General features: G+C 45.7%; 1 protein-coding gene across 20 annotated transcripts in view; it reads left to right on the top strand.

The window, feature by feature from the left end:
- Nucleotides 1–19,070, top strand: part of EPHA5 (EPH receptor A5) — a 395,151-nt gene that overhangs the window by 258,825 nt on the left and 117,256 nt on the right. For 13 of the 20 annotated variants that reach the window (XM_008173251.4, XM_005285713.5, XM_005285712.5 and 10 more), the window contains one exon: nucleotides 10,943–11,008. The exons of the other annotated variants lie outside the window; for them this stretch is intronic. In XM_008173251.4, the coding sequence (XP_008171473.2) occupies nucleotides 10,943–11,008 (66 nt within the window). The remainder of the gene's footprint in view (nucleotides 1–10,942; nucleotides 11,009–19,070) is intronic. 20 annotated transcript variants of the gene reach the window in all.

The raw sequence follows: 19,070 nt of genomic DNA, 5'->3' as shown, positions 1-19,070 counted from the left end.
ATATCGAATCCCTCAACTGGTCCCAGGTGGGGAAGGATAGAGGGTCCATAGGAAATCGCTTTCACAGCTGGACCAGCCTCTGGGAATTTTGAAGGGCCGTAGAGTCTCTTTTCTGCTGGGTCCCTTAAGGTAGAGGTTTCCACACCTCCTTTTATTGGCCTTCCCATGTCTCTGCAGTTCCTCTTGTCTTTCCAGTGAATGTAAATAACAGCTTGTCTCTTCCCATTGGCAGCCGGCCCTAAACCAAAGGTCAGCTGAACCGTTAGTCACTGTGGCATTTCCGCACGCCAGCATCCATCTGTAGAAACACAGTTTGTTCCTGAAGCGGGAGGTTCCTGGGAATTTGAAACTGTGTGTGCTTTACCCGAAACAATTAAGCTGCATTGCAGACCTGTTCTACTTGCTCCAGGAAACTCTTTGCAACTAATCTGTCCTCTGAACAAGGTCATAGAGTTGCTGAGCAAAAATGTCTGATAATTATTTTAATGAACTGCTCTTTTCTTTGGATAAAGTGACAGAATAATTTATTAGCCATTGCATAACAATCCGACCTGAAAATTAGAAGGGAAGCTCGTTAAATTAAACCTTTGTTGTTAATGAGTTAGAAAGAGGGTTGTCTTAGATAAACCTCTGTGAAGCCAGGCATAAGCATTGACTTACACAATATAGAGTTGCTATCCTTATGGGTTTCTTATGGTTACCTGCTCTCCTCAAAAACCTGAGCCATTTTACAATTGCCAGACATGCTACATTTTGCTGTCCTAGCAGTGTTTGTATGGCTACTGCACGCATTCTCATTACTGACTGAAATGTATGAATTACAAAAAAACCCAATCCCCCCCAAACAATCAACAATCCCTTTTGGAATTCCAGTGTCTTACAATCCTTCCAAGATCCATTCAGAGCGGCTCACCACGTGTCATTTCTAACCAGGGTGAAGAAGTTACTGAAAACACTGTCTCCCCACTCCCTGGTCTCCTGCAGTGCTGTGGTACCAGCCCTTGCCATCAAATAATCCCAGGTAGCATGGCACGGGCTGGTACCACAGCACAGGTGCACCATAGCTGAGGCCAGCCCTTGAAATGCTGGGCCCTAAGATCGGGTGGGTTCCAATTCATGCCAGCTGACTTCAACACTAGGGCCTCCCAGGGCCCCAGACACCCTGCTCCTATTCTCAGCCCAACTCATTCCCATGGGGCCTTCCCTTGCTGGCCACTCATCACTCGCCTGAGCAGGAGGCAAAGATCGGCAGCGGATTGTCCCTGAGCAGACCCACCATGCTGCCCTGCTCTACCCCGTTGCTACTCCACTGGTTCATTATGTCTGTTTCCCCACTGGTGCCAAGTGGGAGCAAGGGGGGCAGAAGCCTATCCTTCCGCAGCTCTGGGGTCCTCTGCCCTTTTCTGCCCCTCTCAGCTTCTCTGATCCCATCCCCTCAGCCACAGCTGCTACCACCATCTCCTCTCAGTTGCTCCATGTTGGGCTCAGATCCAGCCAGGGAAAGAGTGAAAAAGGAAGAGACGGCTTGATGTCTTGCTATCCCTTTACCCCAGAGACCCTGCTGGCCCGGAGGAAGATCTATAAGAGAATCACAGGAGCCTCGCTGCGTGCATGACATGCCCGCCGAGCTGCAGGAATGTGTTATGAGGTAGCCAAATGCAAAAGCATCACGTGAGACAAATGATACTGTAGTGACTCTGTGGTTCTTTACAGAGCCAGGGACACAGAGCATAGGCTCAAAGTAATATAATTTCAAGCCTGCTGTATATCACTGGCCCTTAAGGAATTACAGAGCTGCCAAAATTGGCCTCTCACTTGACATGTATGTGTATGTGTGTGTAGAGCTAAATAAGTGTACGTAATAATTTATAGCACATGATACTACAAGGCTTGATTCTTATTTACATTAAGGCTCCTTTGTAACACTTTATGAATCTTAAGGTGGGTGTGAAGAGACTTTTAAAAAAAATGGTTTATAGCATTATAGCATGAACAAGGGGTGGGATTGTATCGAGGTCAGTAGGCGCAGAGTTAGAACAACACTGAGCGCGTTTGAAAAATCGCACACAAAATAGCTAAAGCCTGGGCTGTGGACGTGCCGTGTATGCACCACGGATTAGATGAAAAGGTCATCAATAAAGAGAGCTGCCAAAGAATCCAAGAGTCTGTTACGGACCTTTGGAAAGATACATTTGAAACAATGAAAACTGCCCCCTGCCCTCAATTATCCATACAGTAACTCCTCGCTTAAAGTCATCCCGGTTAACGTTGTTTTGTGGTTTTGTTGCTGATCAATTAGGGAACATGCTTGTTTAAAGTTGTGCAATGCTCCCTTCTAACGTCGTTTGGCAGCCGCCTGCTTTGTGCACTGCTTGCAGGGAGAGCAGCCCATTGCAACTAGCTGGTGGGGGCTTGGAACCAGGGTGGACCAGCTCCTGCCCTATGCCTTGGAGCTGCTCCCGGGAGCCTCCTGCTTGTTGTGCGGGGGGCAGGGGGAAGAGAAGAGGGAGGCTAATGTCAGGGGGATTCTCCCCCTCCCCCCTACTCCTGCCCCCCCGGTTACCTCTTCTACATATAGAGCAGGGTGGGGACAGGACAGGGCTCAGGACAGAGGGAGCTTGCTAGCCGCAGCTTCTGTCTCAACTTCCTGATCTTTTTAAAGGCAATGTACTTAAAGTGGGGTGTAGAATGGGGTGTACTTAGAGTGGGGTGTCTGTCTGCCATGCTGTCTCCCCTCCCTCCATTCGTGCTGCCTTGTAGAGTGTGAGGCTACATTAACAACAATGGGTTAACCCTTGAGGGCTCAGCCGAATGCTACTTCATCATTTAGCAGTAAGGCATTCCCGGGGAAATATCCCACCCTCTGACTTCACCACCTCAACCAAGCTGAAAAAAATTTCCCTGGAACCTAATCCCCCCCCCCCCCCCTTTACATTAATTCTTATGGGGAAATTGGATTCGCTTAACATCATTTTGCTTAATGTTGCATTTTCAGGAACAGAACTACAACATTAAACGAGGAGTTACTGTATATAGAATTTCTCCTTTGGCGAGGGATCAGCCTTCAAAAGGCAAAGCAAAGGCAATTTTGCCCCTTGGGTATTGGCAGTTGTTGGCTTCTGCAGCTTATCCAACCTTGACCTCAGTTGATTTAGCCTTTTAAATATTAGCCCCCGCAGCTGCAGAGGGCTAGTTTCTGGACACAAATGTACATCTCTTTAAAAGACGACTTTTGCAGTGCAGAGAGGTTTGGGGTGAGTGAGCTGTGTACAGGAGGTGCTGAGCCAAGATTTGCAACTTTCTATGACATGGAAGGTCACAACAGATGAGTTTTTCCACTAAGAAAATTACTGTTACAGTATGTGCCAGAGCTTTAAAATAGTTCACTTTACTTGATATTTCCGTAGGAAACATGGGAGACAGTTTGTAGATAATGCTTTTCAGAAGTAGTGACAGATTTTCATGGCATGAGTCATGACTTGTTGTGGCATTTTAAAGGACATTTATCTGCATATTTCTGACCGCTTTCCTGATGCCTTAAGTGATGCCCTACAGGAAAGCGGGCAGAAATATACAGATAAAGATTTATGGCCATTTCCTAGTACAGTGCATTACACCTCACCCCCAAGATACACTTGATAACAAGAAGGATTTGGGGGGAACAGGCCCCCACTTTTGTCAAGAGTCACAGCCAATAACAGGAAGGGCAATCCTGCTTTCATTTAAGTCAAAGGAAGCTGATCCAAGAGCTACAGCATCCTGCCCTACACCTTTAAAAGCCAAGGTCATCACCCCAATGCCCTCTCACTCAGAGTGAATTCAGCTACTATCAGTAGAATGAAACTTGATCAGCCGCCCTACTAAAGAAGAGTTCTGGTCACTCTCCCAACTCTTCTGGATGAGATCACGCCTCTCCAAATCTGAGATGCCCAGTCTTGCCAGCCTGCAGGCCACTATCACTGTCTCGACTGTACCTTCCAACAATTGTCTCTCCCTAGAACTAACCTCTGTGGCATCTTGTTGATCAAGTCACCTGGTTCTGCTACCCCAACAACCAAAACAAAAACAACCACCCTGCCTTAGAAATACCTCAGGGCTGTGTACAGATGTGCAAAGCCTCAAAAGACAGGCAGAAGCCACCTGCTTTCAGGGATTAACTGCCACCTTCTGCCTCTTTGTCCTTTTCAGGCCGTTGCTCCCAGCTAGGAAAACGGGACATTTAGAGGGTCAGCCGATCCAAGTACTCTTCACTCTGCTCATGTTGCCTTGCTCAGACAGTGAGCTGAGTGCTCCCCACTTGGGCCAGGGCCATTATTAAGCAATAAGACCCAGAGACCGACCCCTAGAGAAAGTAGTGATTTTCAGGATGTCATTTTAGCATCAGGCAGGTAACTGGACAGGTGTGAGGACCTTGAAGCATGGCTAACAGTAGGTATGCATTTAGCATGTCCAAACCTTGTCGCATATTCAGTCAAAGTTCTTAAGAAGAGGGTGGGAGGGAAGGATATGGAAAACCATTGTTAGAGGTTGTCACCCATCATGATAGGTTTCAGAGTAACAGCCGTGTTATATATATATATATATATCCTCAATATATGTTCCATTCTATATGCATCCGAAGAAGTGGGCTGTAGTCCACGAAAGCTTATGCTCTAATAAATTTGTTAGTCTCTAAGGTGCCACAAGTACTCCTGTTCTTCTTTTTACCCATCATGATGGGTCAGATGATGGTGACAGATGATGTCACCATATAGTCCTGCGTTAGTGAAGGGGATGCAATGAATACTGTGATATTCATGAAATAAAGATTTAGGGTGGGACTGTAAAAAATGTTTTGCCTTAGCCTAACTCTGCTCCCACTGAAGTTAGCAGGAATTCCATTCACCTCAGAGGGAGCAGTGTTAGGCCACTAGTTCACACTGTTGAACATCCCACCCTTAATACTTTGTAGAATTCACAAAGTCTCTTCTTGGCTATAGAATGGATAAAGCATAGGGGACAGAAGAGAACAAGCTCTCAGCTCTTCAAATACTATGTTGTTGGGTACTCTTTGAGAAGACGGAAGATAAAGTGCATTGGATATACACCAGGAGTGTAGAATTTGTCCTATTGTCTAGGGGAGAAAAATCGGTTGGGGCTGTGTAAAGGAGCAGACTCACCCCTGCAGCACCTCCTGCTGGTCTCTTCTGGGAATTAGCTCTTCCAGTGTCCTGGAGCACCCTCTGCAGGCCACTGATCCTGTCCTCTGGCCCCCCTGTCCCTCCCTGGACCCCAGTGCCCTTTTATCTGGGGCACTGCCCCCTGGCAGTGCACCCCTCAGTACTAGGGTCTCCCCTCCCCAGGGAACCCCCACCCACTATCCCTACCTCGCTTCAGACTAAGGCCACTGCCAGTCACCAACTAGCCCCCGCTCCCTGGGGCAGACTGCAGTATAGGCCACTCATCACAGGCAAGGTTGGGTTTGGACCTGCTGCCTTGGCCTACCTCTGGGCTGCAACTCTCAGTACCCCTTGGCCTCCTACTAGGCTGTAGCCTGGGGCTTTCCAGGCTGGAGCTCCCCAGCTTGTCCCCAGCCCTGCTCCACTCAGGTACTCTATCACTAGCTCGCTGCAGCCAGGCCCTTCTCCCTCTGAAGGCAGAGAGAGACTCCCTGGACTCTGGCTCACAGCCTTTTTATACAGGCCAGCTGAGGCCTGATTGGGGCGTGGCCCAGCTGCAGCCGCTTCCCAATCAGCCCAGCTTTTAGAGCTGCAGCCCTCGGCCAGGGCTGTTTTAAGCCCTTCTAGGCAGGAGCGGGGGACCACCCCACTACAGGCTTATTTGTATCTCATAGACTTTAAGACCTTAGGAGACCATTGTGATCATATATTCTGACCTCCTGCACATTGCAAGCCATAGTACCTCACCCACCAACTCCTGTAATAGACCCATAGCCTAGGCATAAGATGATGTTTTCTGTAAGCACGTGTTTCCAAGTGGTCTTTTCAAATACAATGCCTTTCCTAGAAAGTTGTTCTCTCTCTCTGACTGCATCTGCTCAATCTTTTGTTCTTATCAGTTACTTTAAAAAAAAAAACAACTTGGTGACATGTCTGAACATGTAAACTGGGTAAGCCCTAGCAGGTAGTACTAAAGGGATCACATATATCCATAGTAGGAATGTTAGAAGGTTAGCAATAAAATTGAGTATTGAAACAAGACAAGCTGGACATATTTCCCCAACAGCTTGCAATATTAATGTTGTTCCTCTCATGTTTGAGAGAAGTGTATCATCTCAGTGGGAGCTAGGTTACCATGTTGACCGTCTGCTATACAGATATATGAAATAATCACCCCTCATCTTAGGGCTGGGTACAATATTAGAAAAAAGTCTTCCATTAACATTAGAATCTTGTCTTCTCCAGTTGTAGGCTTCAGAAGAATAGCTTGTTAAAACTAAGAACAACACTTCTGATTCTCATGATCAATTCCTTAACTTATAACTCCGAGAGACCTGAATTGTGTACAGCAGACACTCATAGATGTATCTGTGGTCACCACAAATATACAAGGTGCAAAACAAACAGGCTTTGCGTTATCTGTCAGTTTTCAGTTCTCTAGCTGCATTGATTAATACCTGTAACACATTGCTTGGGAGCTGCAATATGTGGGCTCATGAATGAAGTAGGCGGACTCACTGGTTTGTAACAAGTCAGAGCACATCTGATATAGAAGTATTCCTAGAGCAATTGTCTTCATTTGTTGCCTAGACAATGCAATTTGTTTGTAATTTATTGCTATGCTGTATGTTGGTAGCACAGCATTCTCTTTTCCGAAACTTGAGGATCATAAGTTTTGCCATCTAATGCACATAAGAACTGCTGCTCAACCTAGCCAAGATGGAAGGGATGCTTATTGCCAGGGGGGAAGCTTCTAGCAACGTTAATAATGGTCTCTGTGTGTGTGTGTGTGTATGTCCTGCTCCCACCAAAAAGATTGACAGGGCCCTCCCTAGTGCATCCATCATTGCTCCTGGGTTCCCAGATAGCATCAGTGGCTTGTATTGCCTTTTACCGTCTGCCTCGAGAGAGGAGGTAGTGGCCATTCCTCCAAAGTAGGAGCTTGGGATCATCCACACCTGTGTTACCATCGAGTGTAGTAGGACTAACCAGGTGTGGGTTTGGGCCCTACCTCAGCTTCCCCACTTAAGAAAAGGTCACTCTGCACTTGTTGTCTCAATAACTCCCCCACCGTTTGGAGTCCAGCTTATTTATATCACCTTGATCGATCGGTCCATCGGCGCTCACAAAGAGAGCACCAGCCAGAACACGTCGTTCTAGCCAGTCCTTCAGCCACCTGCTGGCCAGGCTGTGAGTGGCACCGGACACCTGATCGGCATAGCGCACCGTAGCCCAGAGCCCCTGAGCGATCTGCCAGCCTCAGCCTCCCAAGTAGCTGGGATTACAGGCGCGCGCCACTGCGCCTGGCCCTTAAACACCCCAGGAACTTCAAACGGACTCTCCTCGCTGGCTCACCACCCTTGGTGCAGGCTTCTTAGTCCTGTCCTCACCAGGGCTTTCTGGCAGTAAGCGCCCCCACACTCCAGCCTTGTCGCTGGCTTCCGCTCTCTGCAGATCTGCACCCCCCAGGGCCCCTGCCTGGGAGCAAAGGAGACTCTCGCTGTATGGCGTACCCCACTGTCACCTGGGGGCCGCCACTGAACCCCATCTCCAAGTATGTGATGCCACATCCAGGCCCAGTCAAGGTTTATTCTTTTATACCAGACAAGCAGAAGGCAATCTTAACTCAATACCTGGCCCCCAGGCTTCGATGGTCCACCCCTCTCAGGGGTCTGTGGTTCTCCACTCCTGGCAGCTTCCTTGACTCCTCCAGCTCTGCTCCCCTCTTGGAGCCACAGGGTTCCTTCCTTGAGCCCCCTTGCTCTAGGGACCCACCACAGGAGTTAGCTCTCCTCCAGCGTAGCGTGGCCTCCGCCGACCAGGGCTCAGCCTGTCTCATTCCTTCTTCCTCAGCTGCCTACTAGCAGCCCTTTATAGGCCCAGGTGTAGCCCCACCCTCTTTAATTAGCTGGATTAGGTTCACCTACTCCAGTCCAGGGGCGCTGGGATCAATCTGTTTACAGAGACCAACTACCCTGTGACATCCACTCAATCCTTACCCTCCCAGACCCTGAGTCTCTCTCTGAACGCTCCTGATGGACCCTGGCTGCCCTTATCTCTCCCAGCAGGCCTGGTCCTTCATTAGATGCTCCCCATGTGACCCTTGTTTCCAACCCCTCCATCTGGAGAGGTTGGCAGAGCCCTGTTAAAGGGCCAGATCAGCCTGTGACATCAGGCTGTAATATGCTCTGTTAAGGCAGCCTCTGAAGTCTGTTTGGAAGACAGCTGCTCTGATATCTGGTTTTCAAGTGCCTCACCACCAAGATGATAGGTACTATAGTAAACATTAGCAATCACAAAACCTGCTTTTGTGTTCACTGCCCTAGTGCAAGCATCTGTGCTCTTTGCCATCAAGACATTTTGATTTCTAGCATCCAGGGGTTAGTTCTGTTCCCCCATGAATCAATTTAATTTACCTGTAAAACAGATGTGTGTTTTCTGTAAGGTATACGTACCATTCTGAGCCTGTTGGATTCTCTCTCTCTCTCTTTTTTTTTTAATCTTGTGCAACACAGCTCTAGAAAAATAACTGTTTAACTTGCCTGTAAATTTCAGATTTTAGGTGTATAAAACATTGAGACGCAAGTTCTGCCTTCCCTGACACCTGAGCAACTCCACTGAAATGGGGGGGCCAATTTTTCCAAAGAACTCAGGGTGAGCTTTACAAGTATTCAGTGTCTGCAGTTGGGGCGAGATTTTCAGAAGCGCTCAGCTCCCATTTAGGGCCAGATTTTCATAAAAATCCAGCGCCTTGCACCTTGGTTCTTTTGAGAATCTAGGCAGTTTTTTGGCATCTAAAGGTGTGTGTACACTGCAGTAAGACAGCCCCTTGTGCCAGCTGACTTAGGCTAAGGGACTGTTTAATTTTAGGGTAGATGTTCAGATTCAGGGAGCAGCCCAAGCTCTGGGACCCTTCCATTTTGCAGAGTCCTGTAGCCCAGACTTCAGCACTAGCCCAAATGTCTACACTGCAACTAAGCAGCCGTTAGCCCGAGTCCCATGAGTCGGACTGAGCTGGCATGGGCCAGCCACAGGTTTTTAATTGCAGTGTAGACGTGTCTCAAGAGGGAACTGAACTGATTTGAAAATCTGATCCTGATTCTGGCTGCTGGACATTTTAGAAAATTCTGGCTAGAGTGTCACTATTTTAGAATGATAGATTTCATTCCTTTGTAGAAGGTGGAATAATTGTGTGTGTTTGTGTGTGTGAGAGAGAGAGAGTTAGTCAGTCATTACAGCCTGGAGTGGGCTACATAGGTCTCATCTAGCCTTGCTTACTCCAAATGTTCAAAAATTGTGAGTCATGACCTAAAAATCATGTTCTTCATATTAATTTCTGGTTTTTGAATCCATAGTGTTTGCATTTTCAATGTTGTGTCAACAGCCATGATGGCTAGACATTTACTATATATGTATTTCTTTTAATGAAAGCTGAGATTCTCACATAATCACCTGACTCCAGGAGCTGGGGATTTAAGAAAAACACCATATATTGTAGGCGTCAAAATTACAAGAGTTGGCAACACTGTGTGAAAGTTGTTTTACTGGTAGAACATTTATAAGAAGTTCTATTAGACTTTACTTTAAAAATCCGGAGAGGGAATAATTTTTTTTAAAATGAAGTGCACATTATAATAATTTTGCTAGAAATTTTGGGCGTAGCTCTGCTAAAGAAAATGGAACTATACTGACTTAGCCCAGCTGAACCTCTGACACGTTATTTATTTCTCCTGCACTGTATTCTTTTCTGGGATACACGACTTCAATATTATGCGAAGTTTGGCAACAAAGGGCATCTTCTGTGCTAGTGGATACAAGCCACTGACAGAGTTACATCCTGCTTCACAGAATAGACTGATGCCAGGTGAACTGTTTAGCCTGGAATAATTCCTCACCAATCTTCTTCAAATGAGCTGTGGCTTCACACAGTGCCCTTTGAATACACATTCTGAGCAAACCACTAAGGAGAAGGGATACCCCAGAATATTCACTCATGCAAATAGGGCCCCAATCCTGCAGACACTTACTGCATGTGTATAGCTTTGCTCACATGAATAGTCCCATGGAGGTCAATGTGAGTGTGTAAAGTTATGCATTTGTATAAGGGCTTGTCTACCAGCTGGGGTATTAATTCTAGTGTGCACCAGCATGTTGTACACTAACTGGCCCATGTGGACCCTGCTGGCATGCACTAACACTTCCCCAGTGCGTGTTATTGGAGTCCTGTTTTCAAACAGTACTAGAGTACCTCAGGGTGCACCAGGGAATTTTTAGTGTGTGCCACCAGGATCGGCACGGACAGTTAGTGCACTGCATGCTGGGACAGATGAGAAGTCTCACCCCAGCTGGGGTGCACAAATGCTCCCTGTACCTAGTTCCTAAGTGTTTGCAAAATAAGGACCCAAGTTCATACCCCTTTGAACATGATATTAATAGATAACTGCATGATCATACTGACCACGTTCTGTGTGTGATAAAACCACTTAAGCACCTGCATCCCAGGCACCTGTTTAACTTTAAGCACATGGGTAGCCCCACTTACTCCAGTGGGAATATTAACATAAGTAAAATAAAGTCCTTCTTAAATGCTTCAGAGGACCGGGGCCCATACAATATCTCAAGGAGACTACCCCATTTCATAGTTTCTGCAATGAAAATCTTGAAGCCCACTTTTTCAGGGTTCAAATGCCTACAGTGCATATGCAAATGGTGCAAATATATTTGCACATTACCAGGGCAGTGGGATTTATGCCTTATTCTGGGCCTTTTTGTTTGCTTTTCAGTTGCTGCGATCATGGCTGTGGGTGGGCTTCTTCCCTGCGTGCTGTTGCGTATCCAAGCCTAATATGGTCAGTGTTCCGACCTGCTCTATCTGATGTCCTACCTCAGTGTTTTCTGTGCTTAGCCTGGCTTTATTTTCCTTGCTTGTATTGGCCTGGATTGGCTTTCTCATCTGAACTCAGCACCCAGCTTCTCTGTCTTAACAACAGGAAATAGCCTCATATATGTCTCCAGAAAGAACGGGGTCCCTGTGGAGAATCTGACCTATTATTCCATGATGGATTGACCCAGACAGCATACCAAAAATGTCATGTGTCATCATTAAAACCAAAGATCATATAACTCATGTGCTGGACACTTCCTGCTTATCATCACTAAGGGGTTATTTTCCAAAAGACAGGGGTAAAGATTGCGGCGTTTCATGGCGTGTAGCATGCATGACAGTGAAGTGTGTGTTGTTTTCTGCGGTGTCATGCCATTACTAGCAATGCTCCTTTGTACTGAGACCTAGTAGCCTGTCCCACAAGCTACCTGATCCTTTTCCAAGTTGGATATTAGGAAACACTATTTCACTAGGAGGGTGGTGAAGCACTGGAATGCGTTACCTAGGTAGGTGGTGGAGTCTCCTTCCTTGGAGGTTTTTAAGGCCCGGCTTGACAAAGCCCTGGCTGGGATGATTTAGTTGGGAATTGGTCCTGCTTTGAGCAGGGGGTTGGACTAGATGACCTCCTGAGGTCCATTCCAACCCTGATATTCTATGATTCAAGTTGCATAAGCAATGTTCATTCCGATGTGGTCTCTCACACTGCTGACTGATAAAATGAGCGGTGCTTTTACTATATTTAGATTAGATTTGGATCGTTCAAGAAGCAAAAACTGTATTTTAGGTTTCTGAATCAGCTGATGTGGGTGCAGGCAGACAGCTCCCAGTTGGCTAAGCCTGGACAGCAACTCATAAAATCACATTCAGGAAGTGTCCATCTGAGTTCATAGGATATAAATAACTGAAACGGAGAGCTAAAAAGCTCCCACTTTTGTTCATGCCAGGCCTTGCTGTGAAAACACAATGGAAATACACATAGCTGTCCTGGGGAGCATTGAGATTCTGCAGAGCTACAGTTTAGCCATTGTGTAGTCTTCTGAGTGGAACAGAAGAATTGCTAGAGTGGATCAGACACATGGTCCATCTAGCCCAGTGTCCTGTCTCTGACCATGGCCACCCCAGATGCTCCAGGGGAAGGTGTAAGAACCCTACAGTAGAATTTATGGACTAACATTCCTCCAAGAAAATTTCCATCTGATCTTAATTGGCTCATGCCCTGTGACAGGAGGGTTTGCAGCCCTTCCAAAACTCCTGTATTTTAGTGGGTTGTTTTAATATTTTCATGTTCCTTAAACACACATTATTCCAGTTTGTGGCAATACAAATATTCATATCTGAGGAAAGGATCGGGTCTGTTGAGCTTACATGGGTACAAGAAACAGAAAACATCTTTTTCTGTTTTGTTTTGTTGCCAATTTTCATGATTTTATTGCCAGTCTATCTCTGTTGGGTGTTTTTTTAAGCCCCAGCTCCTGGAGTCATGTGATTGTGTGAGACTCTTGGCTTTCCTAGCCCTCTTGGTTGCAGTGCAAAGTTTGAAAACATGAATCCGACAGGCTCAAGAACCAGAAGGGAAATAAAAAGAACCCCAATTGTATTATTTTTAACACATCATGATTTTTGATGAAGCCTTATGATTCTTGAATGCTTGGCATTGAAATACTGGACTCGGCAGCTCAGTCTGAAGTGTTTGGCTGCCACATGTTCTGTGGGTATATTTAGTTATTGTTTGAACTAGTCGGTTTTGCCATGATGATATCAGAAGAAAGATTCCAATAGGTTGATGGCCCATCTGTACCCAGAAATGCAGGTATTATTTCATGCTTTGAGCCTTGATTTCCAAAATGAGGCATAGAATAAAGGCTTGCCAGTGATTGGAAGCTCTGGACATGCCTGTTCAGAAGGGTAGAAGGTGCTCAGAAAATCAGAAGGATCATGCCCATTTTGTTTACCAGAACATATGGGTGGGAGGAAAAAAAGAAAGAGGTCCAAGAGAAATAGAGGAGAGACTGGCTGAGCTGGAAAGTGCTATCTCTAAATCATCCCTAAGTTTACTTACTGCACTGTAGGGAGAATGATGTAGCAGCAAGCTGTTGTTCTGCAAAGGGGATAAGGGGAGAAGTGGCTTCCAGGCACAGATACAATCAACTGTGCTATAGGAAGGCAGGGCCGCCTCTTTCAAGAGATCACTTCAGAGTCAGCTTCCTGCAAAGGGGGGGAAACGGTCTCTCGTTTAAATTATTTTTAGTTGTTCTTGCGGAAGGCAAAGAGCCATCCAAAGCAACGAGAGGGAAAGAATAAAAGCTAAAAATACTTCTGCTGCATTTTCAAAACTTCCTTTGCAAGACTTCCCAGTCAATCTGAGGTCAAATCCGGCATAGTACGGTACAGAGTGGGCCAGTGCGGGTGGGCAAATTGCTGAGAAAGCCAGTGAGTCTGCAGTTAGCAGCAGGACACAGCACAGGGGCCATTTCAGCTATTGTCGTTGAAGTTTACAAACTGCGCCAGGTTGGTGCAGTGAAAACCTGGAGAAACTCGCCCTGTGCTTCGGACAGCCTCCACTTGCAGGGAAAGCCGCGTATTTGCTCTGTGAATGAGTTGAGCCACAGATCAAACTGGGCCGTTTCTCAGCCCCACAGTCTAGCCGCCCTCAAGAACTGAGAAAGAATGAATGTCCTCTTCTGATGCCACTATCCAGGCAGGAGCACTTCTAGAGCAGTATGAAAGGCGGGTTTCAGAGTACATGTAATGGGCCACATTCTCAGCTGGTGTGAACTTCATCACTTTACATCAGTTGGGAATCTGACCCAGTGGAACAAAAATGACTTCTTGTGGGTGCTCCTCCCAAGGGATGGGGTGAATGCAAGATGGAAAGGAGGAAAGTGGGTGGGAAGATGGGGAGCACCTTTCAGTCGGAGGATCATGCATTTTAGACAAGGATGAATAATAATAACAGGAGAGTCCTCTGTGTTTTTAAGGTAATAATACATCAGGGGCTTCTAAACACCAGGGAGTTTTGCCATTGACCTCAGTGGAGCAAAGATGTTCTCTGGCCTTTCAATCTCTGGGTGTGTTTAGCCCAGCATAAAGTTATTTCCACATAAGCAGGGAAACTTTTAAAAGAAAGTGACACTGTGAATGTACAAATTGGAGCTAATGCTGCTGTGACCAGTATTCAGTGTCACCCCAAATTCCACACACAGATCCCCTGCTTGCTGGGGCATGCCTTAGAGGCATAACACCCACCCTTGTGAACTCTGGGGCCCCCACTTCTTCGTTCTCCTTTTCCCCTTTCCGTGGTGGGTATGAGCAGCAGCATGACCCCTTTGGTGTTTTACACTCCCCTGACTCAGTCTTACAAAACCCTGGAGACAGAGGAACTCGACACAGGGTGGTTAAGGCCCAGAAAAGCATTTAACCTGAGACATGGGAGTAGTCACATCCCTCTTCTGCAAAGCACATAGGCACTTTGCTGAATAGGGATAGATTTAAGTGTGTAAGGACTTTGCTGAACCAGGGCCCACAGCACCCGATCCAGCCCATTGGGAGTCTGTCCATTGACTCCATTATAGGTTGGACTGTGGCCATTGTGGTAGGACCAAGATGACAACACAAGAATTCCTTCTCTCACGCCCATGCTTTGTTCACTAGGTGCCCCTCTGGGTGGCTGAAGGCCTATGTGGTATCACATAACCAACAGCACATGACAAGGTGAAGATGTGCATGAACCTGAAGGGCAAGGTGAGGGGCCAAGTGTCCCCTTCCTTCCAAGAAGGACAGGCATTTATCACCTGACATCTCATAAGAACATAAGAACGGCCACACTGGGTCAGACCAAAGGTCCATCTAGCCCAGTATCCTGTCTTCTGACAGTGGCCAATGCCAGGTGCCCCAGAGAGAATGAACAGAACAGGTAATCCTCAAGTGATCCATCCCCTGTCACCCATTCCCAGTTTCTGGCAAACAGAGGCTATGGACACCATCCCAGGCCATCCTAGCTAATAGCCATTGATGGACCTAACCTCCATGAACTTATCTAGTTCTTTTTTGAACCCTGTTATGGGCTTGGCCTTCACAACATCCTCTAGCAAGGAGTTCCACAGGTTGACTGTGTTTTGTGTGAAGAAATACTTCCTTTTATTTGTTTTGAGCATGCTGCCTATTAATTTCATTTGGTGACCCCTCGTACTTGTGTTATGAGAAGGAGTAAATAACACTTCCTTATTTACTTTCTCCACACCAGTCCTGATTTTATAGATCTCTATCATATCCCCCCTTAGTCATTTCTTTTCCAAGCTGAAAAGTCCCAGTCTTATTAATCTCTCCTCAAATTTTGCCACCTCTCTTTCTACCCCTTTTTCCACATCATTTATGAACATGTTGAATAGGACTGGGCCCAATACAGATACCTGAAAACTGACCATCTATTCCTACCCTTTGTTTCCTATCTTTTAACCAGTTACCAGTCCATGAGAGGACCTTCCCTCTTGTCCCATGACAGCTTACTTTGCTTGAGAGCCTTTGGTGAGGGACCTTGTCAAAGGCTTTCTGAAATTCTAAGTACACTATATCCACTGGGTCCCTCTTGTTTAGATGCTTGTTAACCCCCTCAAAGAATTCTAGTAGATTAGTGAGGTATGATTTCCCTTTACAAAAAGCATATTAACTCTTCCCCAAAAGATTATGTTCATCTATGTGTCTGACAATTTTTGTTCTTTACTATAGTTTCAGCCAGTTTGTCCAATACTGAAGTCAGGCTTACTGGCCTGTAATTGCGGGGATCACCTCTGGAGCTCTTTTTAAAAATTGGCGTCACATTAGCTATCCTCCAGTCATTTGGTACAAAAACTGATTTAAATGATAGGTTCCAGACTACAGTTAGTAGTTCTGCAATTTCACATTTGAGTTCCTTCAGAACTTTTCGGTGAATATCATCTGGTTCTGGTGACTGATTACTGTTTAGTTTATCAATTTCTTCCAAACTTCCTCTAAAGACACCTCAATCTGGGACAGTTTTTCATATTTGTCACCTAAAAAGAATGGCTCAGTTTTGGGAATCTCCCTCACATCCTCAGCCGTGAAGACTGATGCAAGAATTCATTTATTTTCTCCGCAATAGCTTTATCGTCCTTGAGAGCTCCTTTAGCATCTCGTTCGTCCAGTGGCCCCATTGGTTGTTTAGCAGGCTTCCTGCTTCACATGTACTTAAAACATTTTTCCTATTACTTTTTGAGTAGTTGGCTAGCTGTTTCTCCAATTCTTTTTTGGCCTACTTAGTTATATTTTTACATTTCATTTGCTAGAGTTTATGCTCCCTTCTATTTTCCTCACTAGGATTTAACTTCCACTTTTTAAAGGATGCCTTTTTGCCTTTCACTGCTTCTTTTACTTGTTTAGCCGCGTGGCACTTTTTTGATTCTCTTACTGTGTTTTTTAATTTGAGGTATACATTTAAGTTGAACCTCTATTATGGTGTCTTTAAAAAGTTTCCATGCAGCTTGCAGGGATTTCACTTTTGGCGCTGTACCTTTTAATTTCTGTTTAACTAACCTCCTCATTTTTGTGTAGTTCCTCTTTCTGAAATTAAATGCTACAGTATTGGGCTGTTGTGGTGTTTTCCCCACCACAGGGATGTTAAATTTAATTATATTATGGTCACTATTACCAAGCAATCCAGCTACACTCACGTCTTGGACCAGATCCTGTGCTCCACTTAGGACTAAATCAAAAATTGCCTCTCCTCTCTTGTGGGTTCCAGGACCAGCTGCTACAAGAAGCAGTCATTGTCATTGTCAAGAAACTTTATCTCTGCATCCCGTCCTGAGGTGATATGTACCCAGTCAATATGGGGATCGTTGAAACCCCCCATTATTATTGAGGTTTTTCTATTTTAATAGCCCCTCTAATCTCCCTGAGCATTTTACAGTCACTATCACCATCCTGGTCAGGTGGTCGGTAATATACCCCTACTGCTATATTCTTATCATTCAAGCATGGAATTACTATCCATAGAGATTTTATGGTACAGTTTGGTTCATTTAAGTTTTTTACTTCATTTGATTCTACGCTTTCTTTCACATATAGTGCCACTCCCCCACCAGCACGATCCGTTCTGTCCTTCTGATATATTTGGTACCCTGGTATTACTGTGTCCCATTGATTATCCTCATTCCACCAAGTTTCCGTGGTGCTTATTATATCAATATCCTCATTTAATACTAGGCACTCTAGTTCACCCATCTTATTATTTAGACTTCTAGCGTTGGTATATAAGCACTTTAAAAACTTGTCACTTTTTAGCTGCCTGCAATTACATGATGTAATTGAATATGACTTTTTTCATTTGACTGTTTCTTATCAGATCCTACCTGTATTTTACCATTTTCCATCCTCTCCGTCTTACTAGGACATAGACAATGTCCATTAGTAGATCCTCTCCTAAGGGACGTCTCTGTCCGAACCACTTTCTCCCCTGCACCTGTCGGCTTTCCCCTAGCCCTTAGTTTAAAAACTTAGTTTACGACCTTTTTAATTTTAAGTGCCAGCAATCTGGTTCCATTTTGGTTTAGGTGGAGCCCGTCCTTCCTGTATAGGCTCCAACTTTCCCCAAAGTTTCCCCAGTTCCTAATAAATCTAAACCCCTCCTCCGTACACCATTGTCTCATCCATGAATTCAGACCCTGCAGTGCTGCCTGTCTAACTGACCCTGCGTGTAGAACTGGACTTCAATCTCTTGCCTAAATTTGCCTCCAGGACCTCTCTCCTATCCTTCCCTATGTCATTGGTACCTACATGTACCACGACCACCGACTCCTCCCCAGCACTACACATGAGTCTATCTAGATGTCTCGAGAGATCTGCAACCTTCACACCAGGCAGGCAAGTCACCATGCGGTTCTCCTGGTCATCGCAAACCCAGCTATCTATGTTTCTAATGATCAAATCGCCCATTACTAATACCCGTCTCTTCCTAATAACTGGAGTTCCCTCCCCTGGAGAGGTAACCTCCGTGCAAGAGGATACCACATCATCATCTGGAAGGAGGGTCCCAACTATGGGATCATTTCCCTCTGCTCCAGTTGGATATTCTCCTTCCCTGAGATTTTTATCCTCCTCAACAGCACAGAGTTTGTCAGACCGGGGGTGGGACCATTCTACTGTGTCCCAGAAAGTCTCATCTATGTAGCTCTCTGTCTTCCTTAGTTCCTCCAGTTCAGCCACTCTGGTCTCCAAAGCCCGTGTGCGGTCTCTGAGGGTCAGGAGCTCCTTGCACCAAATGCACACGTACGCCGCCTGCCCATAGGGCAGGTAATCATGCATGGTGCATTTGGTGCAATAAACGGGATAGCCCCCACTCTGTTGCTGGACTTCTGCCTGCATTGTCTTTTTACTCCTGCAGCTTGTTCCTTTGTTGTTTTGTTTTTATCAGGGGGTGTTTGACTTTAAGTTTAAAGAATGTGGAGTGTATCTAGCCCTCCCGGCTCAGACTCCCGCCTCTAAAATCCCTTACAACACTCCCCTGTTATCCACTTCTGTTCGCTAGTTCCTCTGGTCACTTAGGAGTGGGCTTTTTAAAGTCCTGGTCTTCCTGAGTAGCCCCACCATCTGCTTAAGGATTAATGGGTGCTAAAGTGCTTAGGGATCAAAGCCTCGTTAAGAAGCTCTCAGCCTTGCCTAGGAGGCTGCTAGACTCAGCACACACACAGTCAGCACATGGTCCCCCAACCAACAGACCACACTGTATATTTCAGTCAAGCAGCAAGTATACCACAAACACACACATTACAGACAACAAACTTAGACCAATAAGTTATCCCAATGAGAGAGAGATAATCTCTCTGTTTTTGCTCTTGTAAAGTGATTTACATTATGCTAGGTAACGTTCAGTCCCACCTTTTGCCAATCAGATTCTTCATCTTTCTTCCATTCCACTTTATGTTATAAACCCGTATAAGGATTATTTTACAACCTCACTTTTATAATCTGCCCACTAAATATTTTATGAGCTGCTTGCCAGTGTGGAAGTA

The sequence above is a fragment of the Chrysemys picta genome, chromosome 5 (assembly GCF_011386835.1).
Source record: "Chrysemys picta bellii isolate R12L10 chromosome 5, ASM1138683v2, whole genome shotgun sequence".
Lineage (NCBI taxonomy): Eukaryota > Metazoa > Chordata > Testudines > Emydidae > Chrysemys > Chrysemys picta.
The sequence above is the reverse complement of the archived record's forward strand: the minus strand, read 5'-3'. Positions and strand labels throughout refer to the sequence as shown.